At 39.4% G+C, this 22072-nt stretch overlaps 1 protein-coding gene across 3 annotated transcripts in view; it reads left to right on the top strand.

The window, feature by feature from the left end:
- The first annotated feature begins 307 nt into the window (after positions 1-307).
- The window catches only part of LOC116267669 (alpha N-terminal protein methyltransferase 1), a 38313-nt gene continuing 16548 nt past the window's right edge, over positions 308-22072 (top strand). Inside the window, exons 1-5 of one of the 3 annotated variants that reach the window (XM_031649537.2) lie at positions 309-646; positions 2996-3062; positions 15370-15428; positions 16187-16306; positions 16383-16484. In XM_031649537.2, coding sequence (XP_031505397.1) covers positions 515-646; positions 2996-3062; positions 15370-15428; positions 16187-16306; positions 16383-16484 — 480 coding nt within the window. In that variant the 5' untranslated portion in view covers positions 309-514. Of the gene's footprint in view, positions 647-2995; positions 3132-15369; positions 15429-16186; positions 16307-16382; positions 16485-22072 lie in introns of all 3 variants that reach the window. The other 2 variants (XM_031649536.2, XM_031649538.2) reach the window with 2 other exon arrangements.

The following is a 22072-nucleotide window of genomic DNA, read 5'->3' as shown; positions in this document are numbered from 1 at the left end:
TTTGGTCAATTAAGTTAGTTCATTTCATGTGCTTCCCTTTACACACCTAACAAACATGGTTTCTTATATTTCATTTCCTTTCCATCCAAATAAACTTTTGTAACGGTTTCTTTCCCTTCTTTGTTTTCCCTCCCCATCAATGTTCCCTTCCTTTTTCTTCCTTTCACTTCCATCTAAAAAATACTTTGTTTTAAATCCATCCAAGCATAGCCTAAACTTATCAAATAACGAGGACAAATTTATCAAACATTAATAAACTGTCATAGTTCAAATGATCGTTGAGGGGGTTTGGCTATCTCCGGCAGGGCGTACTCGTCCTTCAAGTCTGGCGGTACAGGTTTGGGTATGGTTCCTGTCTCGAGGATCCGCCCAAAGGAGACGCGGCAGCAATCGATGACCTACGAACTGTTTTACTGCGGTGTACTCTGGGACCCGCCTGTCCCGACAAAGATCTGGTCTGTCCAACTAGCGGCACCATTCTCCGGCGAATTTTGAGCCCTTGCATGTATACGAGATGGACGTCTGCGGGGCGGATTCCGACGGCCGAGAGTTCAAGAGCGCGAGGGAGATGTGGAGCGAGGAGATTGGAGAGGACGACCCCGCCAAGAAGAGGGACTGGTACAGAAAGGGCGTCTCCTACTGGGAGGTGATTTTCCCGACGCTTTTTTTGCCGATTCCAGCAGGAGTGCTATTACTGGTGTTGTTGTGTTTCCTTTTGTTTTCTTATTCGAAAACAGTCTTGTTTGTTGTTCTTTCAAGTTCGCAATTTATGGGGGTTCGTTTGGGTTTTGGGACGTGGCTTCCTCGGAGTAGGGGTGGTCCATATGAGGGGTTCTGTGTCCAGATTGCTTTTCAGGACTTTTGATTTCTCATGTCTTTTTTTTTGCTCTGTCGTCCTTTTTCCCTTTCCCTAGGAGTGAAGACATTCCCTCGATGTTTGGATTCAAAATCTGGGGATTTGCTTCTGTTGGTTTTTGTTATACTTTGTTAATACTCTTACTTATAAGAATCAGTCAAGCAGTCTCATTGAGTTTCAGCGTAGAATGCATATTGAGTTAGCGTCCGCACCTCCTTGGACGCTCAAGTCCTGTATCGAAGAGTAGACCCCCCCTCTCTCTCTCTAGACGGTTATCTCTCCCTTTGTTAACCTGTTCTATAAGAGGCATCAAGGATCAACTTTTGCATCTGCAAGTGGAAGGAGAGAGATTGTGGTTCGTTTTTTAAAATGAATTTTTGCTGCGGAGAGATTTAGGGAATGATTTGCATTACTAAGATGTTTGGGAAGAGGCACCACCTATAGTGTCTTGATTGAAAAAGTATTTTTGCACGTAAAATTTTTAACGGCGCAGGTGATTCTCGTCAGCGTGGAATCCAACTGGATAGGTGCTTATTTTGATGGTTTTGATCCAGATATATGTAGTTGAACTAATCGGTGAGCAATAGGAAGCCATACTAATGATAAGTGGAGGAAAATATTCAGTTGACCAGCTAATGGTTTCTTATGCGACGAAAGAGTTTTTCTTTGGGGTTTAGAGCTTTACCTACACATGGATAAATCTTCGCCACATCGATATTGTGTGAGTATAGTATGAAGTTTCTAGTATGACTTGTACGTCAGTTCATGCAGAATGGAAATTAAACTAGAATATGACTTGAAAGTCCGTCAATGCAGAATGAAAGTTAAATTTGAGTATCCATGCAGTGGTAGTACACACACACACTGCATACTACTACTACTACTACTACTACTACTACTCCTGACACCACTAAGTCACTAACCCCTTAAGCATTCCCCTCCATGATAATTAACATGATTAATACATTGAAAAATTAAAGTTAACGAAATTGAATAATGAAAGTTTAAAATTTATATAACATAAAAAGAGCAAGTCTATAATTTAACATCAATGATTTTCAATGTAGAGCATGAAAAATCTTCTAATTGCGTACAATTGCTGCAATTTGTAAAACCTAAAAGCATAAACTAAAACCTAAAATTACTGGTTTAATTGAAGAGAAAGAGGAACATAAATTCCACACATAATCACAAATTCCTTGTTAACAATGTTTCTTGTAAAACTACCTTCTATTATAATTCTAATAAACAAGAAAAGTACCAATGCTTATGCATGTGTGCTTCTGTGTGCTATAAAGCAGCTAAAAGTGTAAATAATGTATAGTAAAGTATACTAGTATATGAACTATAATTGCCAACAGACACACAAGTGCACACTTATAATAATAATAATCACATGCAGCACAAGAAAGAGCAAGGAAAAGAAAGAAGAAAAATAATCTGCCTTGGAAGGGGAAGAAGGAAGAGAAAAGGAATCTATGCTGTTGACAAAAAGGTCTAGGTTGTTGACTGCCTAGGCCTGCATAAGCATCTTCAAGTTGCAGGTCTCCTAGAAACAACCTGCCGGGGCAGAAAATGAGAGCAGGTCACTACCTATGCATGTTGCCCTGCAAATTGGACCATGCATCTGGTATCACATAGACGACAGTGTATTGATAGAGCACTCTGCCAACCTTGATGGACTCTTGTGATTGGGAAATGTGAGAAGGAGAAATGGGTAACAATCTGATCCATATTTGCCCTTCCTGCACCTTTGGCAGCTCAGGGCATAAACAGGAAATACAAATGACTATATAAAAGTCCCTCAATAACTTGATGAGGACTAAGATAACTTGTCTAGTGACTCTAGTCCATGAGGAGTATTGACAAGGCTCAAATAGGAACACAATTTAGTTAAAAATATAACATAGAAAAGATATAGAGCAAATGATAAGCTTTAGTAGCCTGAGAAAGTCTAATGATGGCTCACAAGCCAAGAAAAGGAGAAAGTTTAATCTTTGACAGCATAGCATATTGTCATCAAAATTAACAAAATTCTTATTGATAAACCATCTTTTTTCACCCACAGTCATCTTTTGGCAGCAGCTAGTTTTTTGCCTTTTTAAGATAATGATGATACTGGCAATTTTTGTTTAACAGGGTATAGAGGCTTCTGTGGATGGTGTTTTGGGTGGCTATGGGCATGTCAACGAATGCGATGTGAAAGGTAGTGAAAGTTTCCTTGGTGAGATTTTGTTCAACCGTCCTCCTGGGAAGCGTCATCTAGTTTCCCTTGGTAATATTCAAACTTTACATATCTTTTTACTAGATTGCTTATTTGAAATTATGATTGATTATAATTACGTTGGATAGATTGAGAAACTTGACATGAGTGACAGTGGCACTGGCATGCTATCTTAAAGGATCATGTCCATGTAGGATGCTGAAATTGAAAAACATCTTTTATCCAATCTCTCTTTTTCTGTCTTCTGCAGCTGTCTTGTCCTTCCTCTATATTCCTACCATGGATCTTTTTGGTTCTCATTCTAGTATTTCTTCTAATTTCCTTAACTCATTTCCAAGAAATTGAATAACTCAAACTTTTTGGCATGGAAAACGCAGATCATTCCTTTTAAGGAGTCAAGGTCTCTTGCATCGTTTATATGAAAATTCCAGCTCTTATTCAATGTGATGAAAATAATGGCAAATGAGAATCTTCCACAAAACAGGTTAAGAAGCCAGGCGGATTAATCAATCATTTCCTACATCACATCTACCTTGTCATAGGAAGTCCTAGTTGACATCCCTGATGCTTGCTCTGCTGCAAAAGTTTGGGACCAATTATCCCAAATTTATTCACAGGTTTCACAGGCCAGGGTTGTTTCTATCAAGAGAGAATTTTAGATGTTGAGGAAGGATTCAATGTCCATCATGGAATATTTCAACAAGGTGAAGACTGTTACTAATCAGTTTGTGTCCATAGGATGTGCCGTGAATTTCAAATGGAATAGGGCACAACTATGACACAATAGTTTCATCTTTATTGTGCCTTCCTGTTCTCCCTACGTACCAAAAGCTGCAGGACAAGCTTTTTCAACATGAGATGATCTTGAAGGTTTTTTCTGAAAGTTCTTCATCACAGTTGGCCACTCAAGATGTTTACTTTTTAGGTGTTCCTTATGGACAAAGATAGGGCCAGCTTGTAAATAGTGGATGTTAGATACCGGATATGGGATCACGGGTCGGGTCCATTGGACTGACCTGATAACCTCCATAAATAGGCTCGGTAGGCCAGATCAGGTGGGGGCAGCTTTGAGAGTGTCTTACCTCTTGGAGGAATAAACCCTAATATGGAATTAGGGTGTGGGTGTGTGTGTGTCATCTTGGGTTTTCTTGTAAAGGGTTGGTGAGTTAGCAGGGGCTATCAAGGTATCAGAGCGCAGACACCATGGTGGGGAGGATCATAGCAAGGGACGCGATGGCGGCTGTGGAGCACCATTGGAATCGGGTGGAAGCGGCGATAGGGGGCTTGGATGCACTTGATGGACCAACGCCTAGAAGGAATGAGTGAGATTACTACCAAAGCTTGGCTTTGTGTTACTTGTGTGCTTAAGACAGAGACCTAAACAGAGAGGAAGGTCAATAGCTACTTGGTAGCTATCAGTGGATGAGGCAGACATGGCATTGGTAGACATATGGGTCATGGTATCTTGCCCAACCCAATATACCTCTACTTAAGGACAAAGCGATGTTCCTGCTTCTAGTGCAATAAATGGGGACATATTAAGGCCAATTGTTGATTCAACCCTCAAAATAAAGGGAAGAATCAACAAGCAGATTCCAAAGAGGAGAAAGCGAGCAACAAAGATTCCAAGGAAGTCGAGGAAATCCTGCTGTCCATCCTTGCTAAACTAAATCTGAAACAAAATGACTATTAAAGTGGTATGTTGATTGGGCGGTGGCAACTTACGTGACAAATGATGTAGACCCTAGTAGAGGTCATGTTGTCGTTGGTGATGGCACTCGTCGTCTTGTCATTTGGGTTGGAAATTTGTCATACGTATACCCTCCTTTGACCATTTCATTTCAAATATTCTCTATGCCCCTTACATAAAGAAAAACTTTGTCTCTACTTCTAAACTGATAGATGATCATCATGCTTCAGTTGAATTTACCATTTCCTCTGTGCAAGTCAATGACCTTTACATGAAGAAAATTTTCATTGAGGGGACCAGGCAGGGCAATCTATGTGTTTCAAGAAGCTCCTCTTTGGCCTTCTACTTTACAATGTCATCCTATGTCACATGGATGTGGGGTGCGGGTGCGAGTGCAGGTGCAGATGCTGGTGTTGGTGCGGCACATCCCAAAAAATTTGGGTGCTGGAGTGTGCCAAGGGTATATATATATAAATATATATAAATATATATAATTATATGGTTGTCTCTTAGCTTAATTTGTCTTTTTTTTTTTACTTTTATTACTACAAATAAAGAAAGTGATGGAGAGAGAGAGAGAAGGAAAAAAGGGGGATTTTTTTTTTTAAAAATGGAATAACGTAGGTGTAAATCAGGCCCAAACAAGACTAATGCTTCAATAATGTCACACTTGAAGCTTCCTCCAACACAACAAAGTAATACTCAAGAGGCCACACCCAAGAGGAACAAAGAACATATATTGATTCCAATAAACACTACAAGAAGTGGCTAAAAAGCCATAACAAAACAAGGGACTGCAGTCCCTTATTTATAATACAAGAATAGAAGAGAGGAGGAGGGGAGATGGCTGTTGGGCCATCTCCAACGGCTAGAAATCTAGCCGTTGGAGACAGGCCCAACAGCTAGTTCTCCGCTAAAAAATAATAAAAAACAAAAGAAAGTAAAAAGTACAAAAAGAAATAGAAAATTACAAGCATGTCCTAAGTACCCTAAACTATACACATATCTATATATATGTATATATATAAGACATATATTAGCACACTAATATATATATATATATATATATATATATATATACATACATTCTAACATCCCCCCTCAAACTTACAGGGTGATAACTGAAAGTTTGCTAAGGAGAAATTGAAACCTGGCAGCAGCAAGAGCCTTGGTAAAGAAATCTCCTAGTTGATATTCAGAGGGAACATAGGAGAGATCTATGTTTTTCTGAAGGAACTCTTCACGAACATAATGACAATCCATCTCTATATGCTTTGTTCTTTCGTGAAAGGTGTGATTGCTAGCAATATAGATTGCACTTTTGTTGTCGCAACAAAGCTTGACAGGATTCGTGATATGAATTCCCATATCTTTCAATAAACTTTTGAGCCATACATACTATCTCTATTGTTGTAGTTGCCCTTGCACGATACTCAACTTCTGTTGATGATAGTGACACCTTATTCTGTTTCTTGCATCGCCAAAAAATTAAGAAATCACTTAAAAACACACAAAAACTAGTGGTGGAGTGCCTATTATTAGGATCTCCACCCCAATCAACATCTGTATAAGCAACTAATTCTAATACAGAAGAGGAAGATAGAAATAGTCCTTTGTTGATTGTGTTTTTCACATAACGCACAATGCGCATTGTCGCTCCCATGTGCACTGAGGTGAGTCTTTGTTGAAATTGGCTTATAACATGCACGGCATGAGCAATGTCAAGTCTGGTGATGGAGAGATAAGAGAAAGCACCAACTATTTGCCGAAAAGGAGTGAGATTTTCTAATATCTCTCCATCATCAATTTTCATTTTTACTCCTAGTACTTTTGGAGTATCCACAACTTTGTCATCTGAGATATCTGTTCTGTCAATTAATTCACTAGCAAACTTCATTTGAGAAAGCAAATAACCCTGTTTGCTACAAGCAACTTCAATTCCAAGAAAATATGTTAGTCTTCTCAAATCAGTCATTTGAAAGCATTTTTTAAGAAAATGTTTTACCTCTATGATCCCTTCATCATCACTCCCAGTAATAACCATATCATCAACATACAATAATAAAACAATTACACCTACAGAGGTGGTTTTTACAAACATGTCAGAGTAACATGATTGAAAACCTTGATTAAACATGACATTACTAAACTTGTCAAACCAGACCTTGGGAGCTTCTTTTAAACCATAGAGAGCTTTCTTAAGATGTAAAATTTTGTTTTGAGGTAGATCAAAACCAGGATGAGCATGCATGAAAACTTATTCCTGTAGGTGACCATTTAAGAAGACATTTTTAACATCCATTTGAAAAATAGTCCAATGTTTAATATAAGCAATGACAATAAGAGTTCTAACAGAAGTCATGCGAGCAACAGGAGCAAAGGTTTCTTAATAATTAATCCCATGTTCTTGAGCATATCCCTTAGCAACAAGTCTGACCTTATATCTTTCTAAAGTTCCATCATTTCTAATTTTGATTTTATAGATCTATCTACAACCAATAGTCTTTTTCCCTGTTGGTAGAGACACAATATCCCAAGTCTCATTGCTTTCAAGAGCTTTAAGCTCAAGATTCATGGCTTCAATCCAATGGGGATCTTCTTTAGCTTCAAGGTAAGAAGATGACTCATAAAAAGAATGATGTGCCATAAGACAAGCTCGAAATTTTGGAGAAAAAGACTCACAAGAGATAAATCTTTGAGGTGGCCTAATGTGCCTTTGGATCTCCTAGGAAGAGATTGATTAATTTCTTGATTTTGGGGATCTCTTCTCCTATACACTAAAATCTCTTTTGGAGGATTGATATGAGTAGGATTATCATTGTTGACTTCTTCAATTTGAACTTCTTCAACTTTATCGGGTTCATCATCATCAATATCATCATCATCAATATCATTAGTTCAAAGAAAAGTATAATTCTAGTTTCTTAGGTTCATCTTTAAAATCATCTTCATTTTCTAAAAAGATCACATTTCTAGAAACATACACTTTATCTCTTTCAATATCATAACATCTATAACCCTTTTGAGTTTCAGAATACCCAATAAAAACACAACAAATAGTTTTGGAAGAAAGCTTATCGTCTTTGTCACTTAACACAAAACATTTGCAACCAAAGACTTCAAGTCTATTGTAATTAGGTTTAACATGGTTAAGTTTTTCAAAAGGAGAAATATGTTTCAAAAGTTTGGTGGACATTCTATTAATTAAATAGGTTGAAGTCAAAACAGCTTCAGCCCAAAAGTTTTTGGGAACATTTTTGGATAAAAGAAGAGCTCTAGTTGTTTCAATAATGTGCCTATGTTTACGCTCGGTCACTCCGTTTTGTTGTGGAGTGTTAGGACAAAATCTTTGATGAACAATGCCTTTTTCTTTTAGAAATTGTTGAAATTCATTTGACATAAATACTCCTCCCGAATCACTTCTAAAGACTTTGATGTTTGAGCCAAATTAGGTATAGATCATGTTGTAAAAATTCTTAAAATTTGTAAATACTTCTGATTTGTGTTTGAGAAAGTAAACCCAAGTATGCCTTGAATAATCATCAATAAAGATCACATAGTACAATAATCCTCCTTTTGACATAATAGGAGCGGGTCCCCACGCATCCGAATGCACCAAATCAAAAGTTTTTTGAGCAATAAAATTTCTATTAACAAAAGGTAAGACTTTCATTTTTGCCTTAATACAATCATTACAATAAAAGTTCTTTTGACAAAATTTCTTCATGAAGGGAAGATGAGACATTTTTTCTAGATTGGAATGTCCAAGTCTTTGATGCCAAGTTTGAATGTCACATTCTTTGGACATATTGCAAGATGGTCTTGAAAGGTCCAAAAACTCTATGTAGTAGAGATCATTTGTTCTATAATCTTCCCCAATCGTCTTCTTGGATACACGGTCCTGTATCAAACATTTGTATTGTGAGAAGATTATATCAAAACCAAGGTCGGCTATTTGAGAAATGAATAATAAATTTAAGCTTAATTTGGGAATGTGTCTTACTTGAGGTACTTTTAAAGTTTTAGATCCAAAAGTTTGGTCAAGATTTCCAATAAAATCAATTTCAAGAGAAGTACCATCCGCCATTTTCACAAAAGAATAAGAATCATTTTTAGTGCATTCAGTGAGAAGGGATCCACAAGGAGTCATATGAAAAGATGCACCCAAATCAATAATCCAAGAATACTTACTTGAAGAAGTAGATGTCACGGTAGCGCCCAATGTTGAAGGTGTGCCTTCTCCCTTCAGTAAAGGCTGAATAGCTTCAATGAGCTTGGGTTGAAGAGCACTTATGAGTTGATCAAGTTGAAATGAGCTTGCTTCTTTCCTTTCTTCTTGAATTGGAGCCGCAACATTGCTTCTTTTGTCAAAGATTCTAAGTTTTGGACATCTAGGCTTGGTATGTCCTTCTTCTTGACAATGATAGCAAATAATTTTTCTTCTTGCTCTTTCATTTGTATGATTGAAGTGAGGAGGTTTATAAGGTCTCAAATGGGCCCCTGACCTAGATGTGACAAGAACATTGTTGACTTTTTCTTTATCAAGACAAAGTCGATTTTCTTCCGTTTGAAGCTCTGCAATAGCCTCATTCATAGATGGTGTTTTAGAACGATGGAGCAACGCAGTTTTAACACCATCAACTTCGGGTCTAAGACCTATGATAAACTTATAAAACTTGTCACGTTGTATTTGCTTTTCTCGAAGAACAAGATCTTGTGTCCAATGTGGTTCAAAGATACTTAATTCATCATACAATTGATCAATTTCAACCACATAATCTTTAATAAATCTATCTCCTTGTTGGAGATTGTGAATTTTGAGTTGAACATTATGCATGTAGGCAACATCTCTCATGGTATGAGTTTTCTTTAGATACTCCAAGCCTCTAGGGCAGAATTTAATTTAGAGATTTGCCCACTAGTAGCATTGTCAACACAAGTCAAGATCCAAGTAATAATTTTGTGATGACCAACACTCCATTCTTTTCATTTCTTGTTGTATTCAGCCACTACTTTCTCTTTTTTGGTTCTGTCCAATTCTATAGCTCTTTCATCAACAACTTTAGTAGGGACTAGTTGTGGGTCAAGTTTTGTCCCATCAACTAGTCCCCAAAGTCTTTTACTACGAATAAAATGTTCTATAGTTCTAGACCATTGTATATAATTTGTTGATGAGAGTTTGGGAAATGGAAGAGAAGAGACTTTGTCATCCATGAGCACAATCAACAAGGTAGATCCACTTACAAGTTATGAAGAAGTTAGCTGCCACGTGAAAAGAAGTCCACGGCAAGGATAAAATCTCAGCAATAAAAGAAACCAATCACTCTTCTTCTTGTGTAAAACTTGTATGTTTGAGATGGCGAAAAAATGAAGAAAACAGCCACAAGAAATGAAAGCTTTTTACGTGCCAAAAACAACCACAATCTTCACCACCAAGGGAGCTAAATCATGTCACGAAAATCACCAAAAGAGGCCAGCAAAACAGCACCTTCTTGTGTCAAATCTCAGCCAGCAATAACGTCGAACACTTGGAGTGCTTCACAGCTCCAAAGGAGTAAAAGCTGAAACTTCAAACTGAAGGACAGCAAGATGAATAGCCAAAACGTGGCTCTGATTCCATGTAAATCAGGCCCAAACAAGACTAATGCTTCAATAATGTCACACTTGAAGCTTCCTCCAACACAACAAAGTAATACTCAAGAGGCCACACCCAAGAGGAACAAAGAACATATATTGATTCCAATAAACACTACAAGAAGTGGCTAAAAATCCATAACAAAACAAGGGACTACAGTCCCTTATTTATAATACAAGAATAGAAGAGAGGAGGAGGGGAGATGGCTGTTGGGCCATCTCCAACGGCTAGAAATCTAGCCGTTGGAGACAGGCCCAACAGCTAGTTCTCCTCTAAAAAATAATAAAAAACAAAAGAAAGGAAAAAGTACAAAAAGAAATAGAAAATTATAAGCATGACCTAAGTACCCTAAACTATACACATATCTATATATATATATATATGACATATATTAGCACACTAATATATGTAATATACATACATATAGATATATATATGTATATATAGGAATACATACATTCTAACAGTAGGGTGCAGTTGGGTTGCGAGTCAGAGCCACACTCGCACTGCACTGACGCGGGTGTTGCACCCTTTTTGAAGAGTCCGTGTGACATAGACGCCATCCTGATTCTTTTGTTTTGTTTTGATCAGACACTGTTCTGCTTTACCGCCGACCAGTCCCTGTTTTTGGTGACTTTTCCGGCGATCGAACCGTTGGATTTTGATGATTCTGGTGCCATTCGATTCCCAACATCCAGGTGATCCTCTCCACCAAGTTTGACGTCGATCGGACCACAGATGGCATTTCTGGAGGCGACGGACGGAATCTGGCGAAAATCGGCAGCGTCTTCCTGAAGCGGGCGACAGGCAACCCGCGACTTCTAGGCTCAACGTCTTGAGTGTTGACTGCTTGGATTCAGCCCAAATTTGGAGCGTCCACTCCTTGGCTCGTGCTCTTGCTGTGGTCCAAATTTCAGAATTTTTGGAGATGTCTACGACTTTATACGATTTTTCAAGTGAAGCCCTCTCCGACAGGCCTGAAGCTGAGTTGCGCCTGAGGACTTCTCCTGACGGTCCCTGTGCTCTCACGCCTTGGATCATCAGCTACGTCGTCTGGCTGTCGTCCCCAGCGTCTGCAGCTTCTCTCATTCTGCGCCACTAGCATCGTTCAGGAAGAAATTTGGGTGTTCTGTCGACGTGATGGCGGATTCCCGTATGGGCGAGTGGATCATCGACAGTGGCGCTACTCACCACATGCTTGCCGATGGGTCGTCTATCTCTATGGCTAGGAAATGGAGTCTCTCACTTTTGAACAAGTTCTTAGTCCACAATGCTCTACATGTTCCCCATCTTCCCTTGAACCTCTTGTCGGTCAGCAAGATCACGAAAGAGTTGAATTGTGAACTTATCTTTTCTGTTGATCGTTGTGTTATGCAGGACTTGGTGACAGGGAAGAGGATTGGGATTGGTCTGGCTTCTGACGGGCTATATCGTTTACCTATGCGTGCTGCTCAGGCTCTTATGACGACAGTTAGCCAAGCAACGAAGAACAGAGAGGACTCCCTTCAGTTGATTCTCCGGTGGCATGAGCGCCTTGGACACCTGCCTTTTGGACTTCTTAGACAGCTGTTTCTTGATTTATGTTCCAGGTTAGACATGACCATGGTGTCCTGTGATGTCTATCACTTGGCCAAACATGTTAGAGCTTCATATCCTTTGTCTAGCCATCGGTCTAATGAGGTATTTGCCATGATTCATTCTGATGTGTGGGGGCCTTCAGGGATTCCTTCTTGTCATGGTTTTCAGTATTTTATCACCTTTATATATGATTGTTCCCGTAACACGATTGTCTACTTGTTGAAAGACCGTAGTGAAGTTCCTACTGTCATAGAGACTTTCATTGCTTATGTGAAAACTCAATATGGAGCATCTGTTAAGACCTTTCGATCTGACAATGCTCGTGAGTATATGTGTCAGTCTGTTGATAGCTTCTTTCGAAAAAGGGGAATTGTTCATGAGACTTCCTGTAGTTATACTCCTCCTCAAAATGGAGTTGCTGAACGAAAGAATCGTCAGTTATTGAATATGACTCGGGCTCTTCTTTTTCAATGTCATGTTCCAAAAAGGTATTGGGGGGATGTTGTGTTGACCAGTGCATATCTTATAAATCGTTTGCCTAGTCGTGTGTTGAATGAGCAGACGCCTCATTCTATGTTACTGGGGAGTCGTGAACCTTTCTCTCTTTCACTCAGAGTTTTTGGTTGTGTTTGCTTTATTCACAATCATAGCCCTCACATTAAAAAACTTGATCCAAGGTTTATTAAGGGCATATTTCTAGGTTATTCTCCCACTCAAAAAGGGTACAAGTGTCGGGACCCTTCCACTAGTCGCGCCTATGTTACCAAAGATGTCACTTTCCTTGAACATGCTTCCTATTTTGGTGAGAATCCTCTTCAGGGGGAGAATTTTATGTCAAAGGAAGAGTATTCTTAGTATTCTCCGAGTCAGGAAATTCAGTTTACAGATTTTTTGGACTATAGGCGTGAATCTATTGGTCCTTTTATTGAGGTGCTTGAACAGGAGAAAAATGGAGAGTGTTCTATTGGGGCAGAAGAGGAATGCAATCGTCTGTTTGGGCAAGTTTACTCTAGGCGAAGAGTCTGTACAGATGAGATGACAGGTGGTGAGAATTCTACTCCCAATCCAGTTAGTCCTTCCCTGGATGACCCAAGTCGTGCTCAAAAGCAACCTGTTGAAGAAGAGAGTCAGACTGTTGCTGCAAGTGAAGAGCTTCCCATCGCTCTGCGAAAGGGTGTCAGGTCATGTACTCAACATCTTATTGGTAACTTTGTTTCATATTCTAGACTGAGCAAGAACTACAAATGTTTTGTATCTTCTCTTTCTTTGGCTATGATTCTCAGGAATGTTGCTGAGGCTCAGAGTGATCCCAAGTGAACTTATGCAATGCAAGAAGAGATGGAAGCCCTGAGAAGAAACATGACATGAGAAGTTGTAAAGATTCCTGAGGCGGCTCACTTGGTTGGATCTAAGTGGGTCTACACCATCAAGTACAAACCAGATGGAAGTGTTGAAAGATACAAAGCTCTTCTTGTGGCCAAGGGGTTTAGTCAAAAATATGAGATTGATTACTTTGAGACATTTGCTCCTGTTGCGAAGATGAAGACTGTTAGAGTCATTATCTCCTTAGCTGTGATGAAGGAGTGGAAGATGTACCAACTTGATGTCAAGAACGCTTTTCTCAATGGAGACCTTGAAGAGGAAGTATATATGTGTATGCCTCCAGGATATGAGGAACCTGGAAAATGTTGCAAGCTAAGGAAAGCTTTATATGGGCTCAAACAATCTCCTCGAGCATGGTTTGAACGACTTAGACTTGTCATGAGACAATGTGGATACCATCAAGGGAATGGAGATCATACACTCTTTGTGAAGAGAAATGAGCAAAAGGTTACTATTTTGTTGGTATATGTTGATGATATGATTGTTACAGGTGATGATGAAGATGAAATAATTAAGTTAAAGAAACTGTTGGCGATCGAGTTTGATCTCAAGGACCTTGGTAAGTTGAAATATTTCCTTGGCATTGAAATTGCTAGGTCTGGGACTAGCCTCGTGCTCAATCAATGGAAGTACACTCTAGATTTGTTAAAGGAGACCGGGAAACTGGGGTGTAGACTAGCTTCTACTCCTCTAGATGCTGGCCATAAGCTAAGTCTTAGAGATGGGGAGCCTCTCTGTGAAGAGGCCAAAAGAAGATATCAATGTCTTGTAGGGAAGTTGATTTATCTTACTCTCACTAGACCTGATATTACCTTTGCTGTGAATGTGATGAGTCAGTTCATGCATGCTCCCATGGATGCTCACTTGAAGGCTGTCGACAGGATCTTATGCTACTTGAAGAGGAATCCTGACAAAGGTCTCTTGTATGTTAAGCAAGACGCTCTTGGGATTGAAGGTTATTCAGATGCAGACTGGGTAGGCTGTATTGACACTAGGAGGTCCACCTCTGGCTATTGTATCTATTTGGGAGGGAATCTCATGGTGTGGAGGAGTAAGAGGCAAGACGTTTGTTCTTGTTCCAGTGCTGAAGCAGAATGCAGAGCTGTTGCTATGAGAGTTTCTGAGCTTTTGTGGCTGAAAATATTGTTGACTGATATTAGTATAAAAGTTGAAGAACCAATGAAGATGTATTGCGATAACAAGTCAACAATCAACTTGGCCAACAACCCTGTGCTTCATGACAGAACAAAGCATGTTGAGATTGATCGGCATTTCATTCGAGAAAGAATTGATGCTAAAGAACTTGTACTTCCTTATATGAGATCTGAAGAGCTGATGTCCTGACCAAAGCCTTGTCTTCAACTTCATTTGAGAGAAATGTATCCAAGTTGGACATGTTTGATCTGTATGCCCAACTTGATGGGGAGTGTTGACGTGTTTTAATGTACGGGTTTGGGTCTGGACCCGGTCCAGTGTGTGCTCCTGTTTAGGCCTGTTGAGACTCTACTTGTATCTTGGTAACCCTAATTTTTGGGTGTGAATGAAATCTTAAGAGAGAGAGAGTCTGGTTGCTAGTGGGCACCAGTTCTTCCTCATCCGTGGTTTTTTCCCTCTTGTTGAGGGTTTTTCCACGTTACATCGTGTTCATCGTATTCTTTTTCCTATTTTTCGTGTTTCTACAGTTACAAATGAAAGCATCAATGAACCGAGGTTTTTTGCCAAGGTTATTCAGTAAATATTTCCTCTTGATGATCTTTAGTTGATCAGGTATTCTGGTTGAAATATTCATATTGGCAAAAATGGACTTGCTAGGGTGTCTCATTTTGTGTGTGTTTTCTAGTGCAATGGGGAATGTCTATCATGGCAAATGGTAATCAAGTCTGCTGAAAAATGGGTTGAAATTTGAGTAATCAACTTCCTATATTCATTTTCAGCTGGTAGTGTCTTATTGGTCATATTAGGTCTTTTTATAGGTCCTGACCAGTGCGTAACATTTTGTGTAGATTGTGGTTCTGGTATTGGAAGAGTTACAAAGAATCTTCTCCTTAGGTATTTTAATGAGGTAACAACAGATATATCACACTTTTTCCCCATTTGCTTGCTTTTGATATGATGTTTCTGATTAACACTTCTTGCTGATTCCTGCATTTTTATGGTTGGCTGCTGAAGGGCATCTCTTGTTGCTTTGTTGGAAATGTTTTTTTTTTTTTTTTTGATATTTTTATGTGAAAAGACCATCTAAAGAAGTTATTTGGTAAATTATTTTGCTAGTTTTACTTAGTGTTCCAGTTCCTTTGGTTGCTCTTTGTTAAAACAACATTTTTCGTAAAAAAAATGTAACTTTGGTAATGAAACCTTATCATGTCCAGTTTCTTTTTCTAACCACATTTGCTGGTTATGTCCTCATCTTTACCTTGTGGTCATCTCCAGTGGTTGGAGAATTTACGATGCCAGATCTTCAAATGTTGAACTTTCAGAAACGTGGATGAAAAGGCTGTTTCCATATTCAGCAGTTATACCGTTGTATTTCCCTTCAACAGCTGAATTTGTCCAAAATCAGTTAGCCAAAAACCTTTGTTGAAGAAAAGATGTCTTAATATTCGGCAGTTATTGTATTTTCTCTCAGAAGCTGTGTATTCACTCCCAAATCAGTTAGTACTTTTACTAATTGATCTGTTTTCTATAGTTTTGTTGGCTTTTTTCCTCACTACTATGTGTCCTTTTGCCTTTTCCTTCTTGGGTTTGTTCTTCTTGAATTTTGGAAGCTCCGGGGTGCTGTTTTCTCTTAAACGGTTTATGGTACAATATAATTTGGATTAGGTTGATCTGGTTGAACCAGTTTCACATTTCCTAGAGACGGCTCGTCAAAGTTTAGCTGTGGAAAAGGAGTTAGATTCTGAAATGCACAGGGCTGTGAACTTCTTTTGTGTGTCTTTGCAGGTAGTGTATCTTTCTCTTGATCATCTTTTCTAATGTGAGGTCTGTCACTGACTATAAAGTTTAGTTTCTATGACAGGATTTCACCCCAGAAGTTGGAAGGTATGATGTTATATGGGTCCAATGGTGCATAGGTCAGCTTGCAGATGATGATTTTGTTTCATTCTTCAGACGAGCAAAGGTGACTTTGCTTAAAAAGTTGATTATAGTTGGTTTTTGGGTTACTGTTCTTTTAACTTTTATATTTACTGCTGCCAACCTATCAGTGTTAGATGTCATTATCTAGTGTTTGCATTTCGATAGACCACAAAAGTGTGGACTATGGACTTTGTCCTGTAATGTTTAACTGTTATTTCTGAAATAATTTCACTTTGACTTACTTGACATAAGTTGCATCTTTTCTCAAAATTTCTGTCATGTAGGAAGCATGGACTTTGGACTTGTTCTGTTAGGTGCTAGGATGATTTCACTACTTTGGCTTAGTTGAAGGTACATTTTCATAAAGGGTGTAATGGGAACATTTAGATATTTAATGAGGGATTGGCAAGCATTAGGAGAAAAAGAAAGAAAATTGTGTTTCAGAAAATTATTCTTCTATGTGATGTTTGATGGTGCTTGTTTTATTCTTAGTTGCAGTTTGTATTTACTCTGATAAGGCTAGTAATATGTTAGAATGTGAATGTCAACTTCAGGATCTGGATCCAGATACTCTTAGAGGTCGTTTGATGGCCACAGGACACGCGGAACAGGACACGCGTGTCCTGTCTAATCAAATATTTGATCAAACGCTGTCCACCGAACAGGCTGGACACGACGGACAACTAGACATGAGTATAAATAGTTTTCTTGTTCCATGCCGTTCCGAGCTAACCCTCGAAACGGACAGAACTCTTCCATCCCCCGACAACCCAGAGCGCCCGAGCCCTCGACGTCATCGTCTTTTTCTCCTTCTCCAGTTCTCCTCCATCTCCACCCCCGTCTACGCTGCCTTTCTCCTCCGTCTCCGCCCCGAGCTGCCCTAGCCTTCCTGTTTATCTCCTTCTCCTCCGTCGCCCGATCCTTTCTGTTTCTCTCGTTTTCTTCCGTCTCTGCGAGAGGGCGACCGCCGGACAGAGTCTATTCGTTTCCTCTTGCCGCATCGCTTGCAGCTCCTCAGCGGGCGTCCTCAAGAAGCTCCTCAGTAGAGCATCTTCCAGCGGCTCCTGGGCAGTGGTGATAAGGTAAACTCAATCTCTCTCTCTCTCTCTCTCTGCTCGTTTTTTCCACCCTTGTCTATCCCTCCGCCCATTTTAAGCATGCATTTCCGGCGGCAGCAGAGGGGTTTTATGGTGTTCTTCTTCTTCGTGAACCGACGCAGCATCTCCTACAAGCGTTGCAGGGAAACTTAAGCTCTCAAACCCCTATGTTGCATGTTCTCTTTCTTTTCCTTCCGTCTTTGGCATCTTCTTTGCCCTCTGTGGTTCAAGGGTTTTCTTTGAAGAAGGATGTAGATTTGTTTGAAAGGGGATACCGAATGAGGCATTCCTAAACTCCTTGGAAATCTTCCCAATCTGAAGCAGTTGTAAGTACAGATCAAGTGTGGTTTTCACCAGGATGTAGCTTTGAGAAGCTTGTTTGTAATTGTTGCAACTGCGGCAAAAACCTTACAGTTTTATTTTCACCTGATTAATCTTGCATCGAATTTCAGCTGCTTATAAGTGCATAATATGCAGCAGAAACTTGACTCTCAATCAATTGAATGGATCACTGCCCGCATCTCTCTAGGAATGCAATGGTAAACCTAAAGTGGTTCTTCTAGAACCAGAAATCAAGCTTGGTTTCCCTTATGCAGAGATAGTGAAAATAACCAACAATTTTGAGAAAGTAATTGGTGAAGGAGGACCTGACAGTCTATACTATGGACGACTTAAAAATGGTCATGAACTTGCTGTCAAGGTGCTAAAGAATTCACTGTCACAAGGAACCAAGGAGTTGCAGGCAAAGGTCTGTTTTGGCTTCACTATGTTTTCAGTTGATATTGCATATGTTTAGTGACTTTGAATTGTAGCTCATTTTGGGTGAAGCTACTGGTTACATTTCACAACAAATGCTTAGTCCCCTTTGTTGGCTACTGTGAGGAAGGTGGACGTCTGATTCTTCTCTATGAGAACATGAGTGGGGGGGATCTAAGGCAGCTGCTCTCAGGTAGGTCATATTGGCCAATTAGGCTTGTAATCAGTCCAGTATTGGTGGCCTCATGATATTGAAATCATGAACCATACCATTGCTGGTCTTAAGAACTTCGTTGAATCCTGACCGGTGACAATAATGTGTAGATGCTGGAAAAAGAAGGGTTTGTTGTTAATAAATTTTTTATTTCCATTTGCCAACAAGAGATCCATCCACCTTAATAGAGGGATTGACATCTCTTGGCATAAGCTGGTAGGGGTCTTTCCAACCTCAGTTTGTCCTTGAAAAAAGGATTAATATCTTATTAGTTTGAAGTGATCATAAATAGTAGAGAAGTCTATGAGGTTGGAAATAACTTCAAACTAACACAAATTGAAAAAGCGATTCAAGTTAATTTTTATATACTAAGTTTCCTCTGTTGCAGGAAAGGCTAGCACATCTGCGTTTCTAACATGGTTGAGCAGAGACTTCAGGATGCACTGAGCATTGCAAGAGGTCCTAGTTCTCCATTATTTCCATCGGGGAGCCCTCTTGTCTTATCAATACTTCCTCGTTATCAACTGAAATTCTTGAAAAATTGACCTTCTTTTTAGTGCAGGATTGGAGTACTTACACTCCGGATGTAATCCACCAATCATTCACAGGGAAGTGAAAACATCAAATATTCTTTTAAATGCAAAAATGGAAGCAAAAGTAACAGATTTTGCAGGTACTACAGTACAAATCTGGTCACCAAGAAGACCTGGTCACCAAGAAGAGCGATGTCTATAGCTTCGGTGTGGTTTTCTTCGAGCTCATGACTAGATATCCTCCAATGTTTGATGTATCTGGAGAGCCTTTTCATATAGTTCAGTGGGTAACACCAAGACTAACTAGGGGAACATCCAGTGATGCAGACCTTAAGCTGAGGGGACAATATGATGTGAACTCCATTTGGAAAGTTGCAGACATAGCCATGTCATGCACCTCTCAACCATCTCATTCAAGGCCACACATGAGTGATGTAGTAAACCAACTGAAGGAGGATGAGGTTCAACATTCATCATCATTTTCTTATGAATTTTCCAGCTCATTTCTATCGACTTCTTATCTACCACAAGCCAGATAGCTCAGGTGCCAAATAGGTTTCAGTGGTGATTATGTGATGTAAATTTATATCATGGAATAACCATGTATTTCTGCTTCAATTTTCATGACAAAGTGACTCAGCGACGAACATGTAGAAACCACTCCTTCTTCTTCGTAATTTATTATTTGTTGTCCTGTGATAATTCTTTTTTAACTAAAACAAGTCCTTCTATTAAGATTAAAGGGAGCATGCTTCACGCTAGTGCTCATCATATGTATACGAGCATATATTTTTAGTGTGGGTAAATTGATTGTATTAAATTTCACATGAGCATTAATAACATGATCTTTAGTTGCCTAAACACTTATGGAAATCAGTCAAAATCTTATCATTAAGGCCACTTGTGTATTGAATTAAAAAAAAATCTAACAATTTGATTGGAACATAAAGACACAAACATCGACAGAACAAAAACAAACATCAGACAAGACAGACAAAATAGACACACGCGAAACAAACGCCGGACAAGAAGAACAGAATGTTTTGTTCTTAAAATCATCAAACGGTGGACAAAGGACACCATTGTCCATGAGAACAGGATAGTGGTGTAATGGACAGAACGTCCTGTTTGTCCTGTCCCAATGAACAGCAATCAAACGACCTCTTAGGTGCCTCCATTGTTTTAACATGTCCTTTCTTTTACACATGTGGGTTATTATCAATAACATACCTGTTATATTTGTACTATAGTGGGACTTGCTAGTCCATGTTATAATTGTTACAGCCGGCAGCCTTAGAGATTACTTCATTCACCAACCCTAATCTCCATAATAAAGAGATTAGGGTTGAAGAGAGATTTACAAAGTACATCAACAGAAAATAGAGGAATGTTTAAAGAGAATAGAGGAATGTTTAAAGAGACCTCCTAACTATTAAATATTGCAAAGAACCACCTAGAAACATAAACTCTTCTAATTCAACACTCCCCCTCATGCTGGAGCATACATATTAATCATGCTCAGCTTGTCACAACATCTAGAATAGTCACTAATAGGAAGAGCTTTAGTGAAGACATCTACAACTTGATCTTTTGATGATACATGAATGGTGGTTATGATTCCTCCTTGAACGAGATCCTGAATGTAATGGCAGTTCACTTCAATATGTTTAGTTCTCTCATGGAAAACTGGATTATTCGCAATGTATGTGGTTGCTCGATTGTCACAATACATCTTCATGGGAAGCATAATCGACACACTTAGACTAGATAGCATGGATTTAGCCCAAGTCATTTCAGCGGCAGTTTAAGCCATAGCTCTCTGCACTAGATCTTGACACCACACCTTGCTTTTTGCTTCTCCAGGATATAAGTTTGCCCTCCACAAATACACAGAATCCTGTGGTAGATTTCATGTCTTCGACTGAGCTAGCATAGTCAGCATCACTATAGGCTTCCACCTCCAGGGTCTTGCCTTTTGTGAACAAAAGTCCTTTACCAGGAGATGATTTCAGATATTTGACCACCATTAAAGCAGCATCCCAATGAACTTTCCTGGGTCTTTTCATAAATTGACTTAGTTTCCCCACTGCAAATCTAACGTCTGGTCTGGTCACGGTAACATAGAGGAGCTTTCCAATAAGAGACCTGTATGATCGACAATCGACTAATTCTGATTCGTCATCATGAAGATGTATGCGTGGATTCATAGGTAGATTGGTCGGTTTAGCTCCTAGCATCCCGGTGTCTTGCAATAAATCCAAAAAATACTTTCGTTGAGAGAAAACTACACCTTCCCTGTTGCGAGCCACATCTATTCCCAAGAAATATCGTAGTTGACCAAGATCTTTCGTCACAAAGTGTTTTTGAAGGAACAACTTTGTATGAGAAATTTCTTGATCGGAATCACCTGTCAGGATAATATCATCAACATAAACCACTAGAACGGTCATACCCCTGGAATTCTTCTTGATAAACAGAGAATGATCAAGAGGGGATCTCGCAAAGCCACAGTTTGAGACTACCTCAGAGAACTTGTGAAACCAAGCACGAGGACTCTGCTTGAGTCCATAAATAGCTTTCTTCAGTTTGCACACTTTTCCACACTCCCCCTGTCGTTCAAACCGTGGTGGTTGTTGCATATAGACAGTCTCATCGAGATCATTATACAAAAAAACATTTTTGACATCAAGCTGGTACATGTGCCAGTCATGGCGTACAACCACAGAGATGATAAGACGAATGGTCCCCAACCAAGCAACAGGAGAGAAAGTCTCGAAGAAATCAATCCCGTAAGTCTGTGTGTAGTCCTTAGCAACCAACCGAGCTTTGTATCTTTCCATAGAACCATCAGAATTATATTTCACTGTGAATACCCACTTGGAGCCAACAATGTCACAACCAGGAAGAGGATCAACAAGTTCCCAAGTGTCTTGCTGAACTAATGCATCCATCTCTTCTTGCATAGCTTGTCTCCATTGGGTATCTAATAAGGCCTGTTGGTGACAAGTAGGAACTGCATGGGCCGCCAGAG

Source organism: Nymphaea colorata, chromosome 14 (genome assembly GCF_008831285.2).
Source record: "Nymphaea colorata isolate Beijing-Zhang1983 chromosome 14, ASM883128v2, whole genome shotgun sequence".
Lineage (NCBI taxonomy): Eukaryota > Viridiplantae > Streptophyta > Magnoliopsida > Nymphaeales > Nymphaeaceae > Nymphaea > Nymphaea colorata.
The sequence above is the reverse complement of the archived record's forward strand: the minus strand, read 5'-3'. Positions and strand labels throughout refer to the sequence as shown.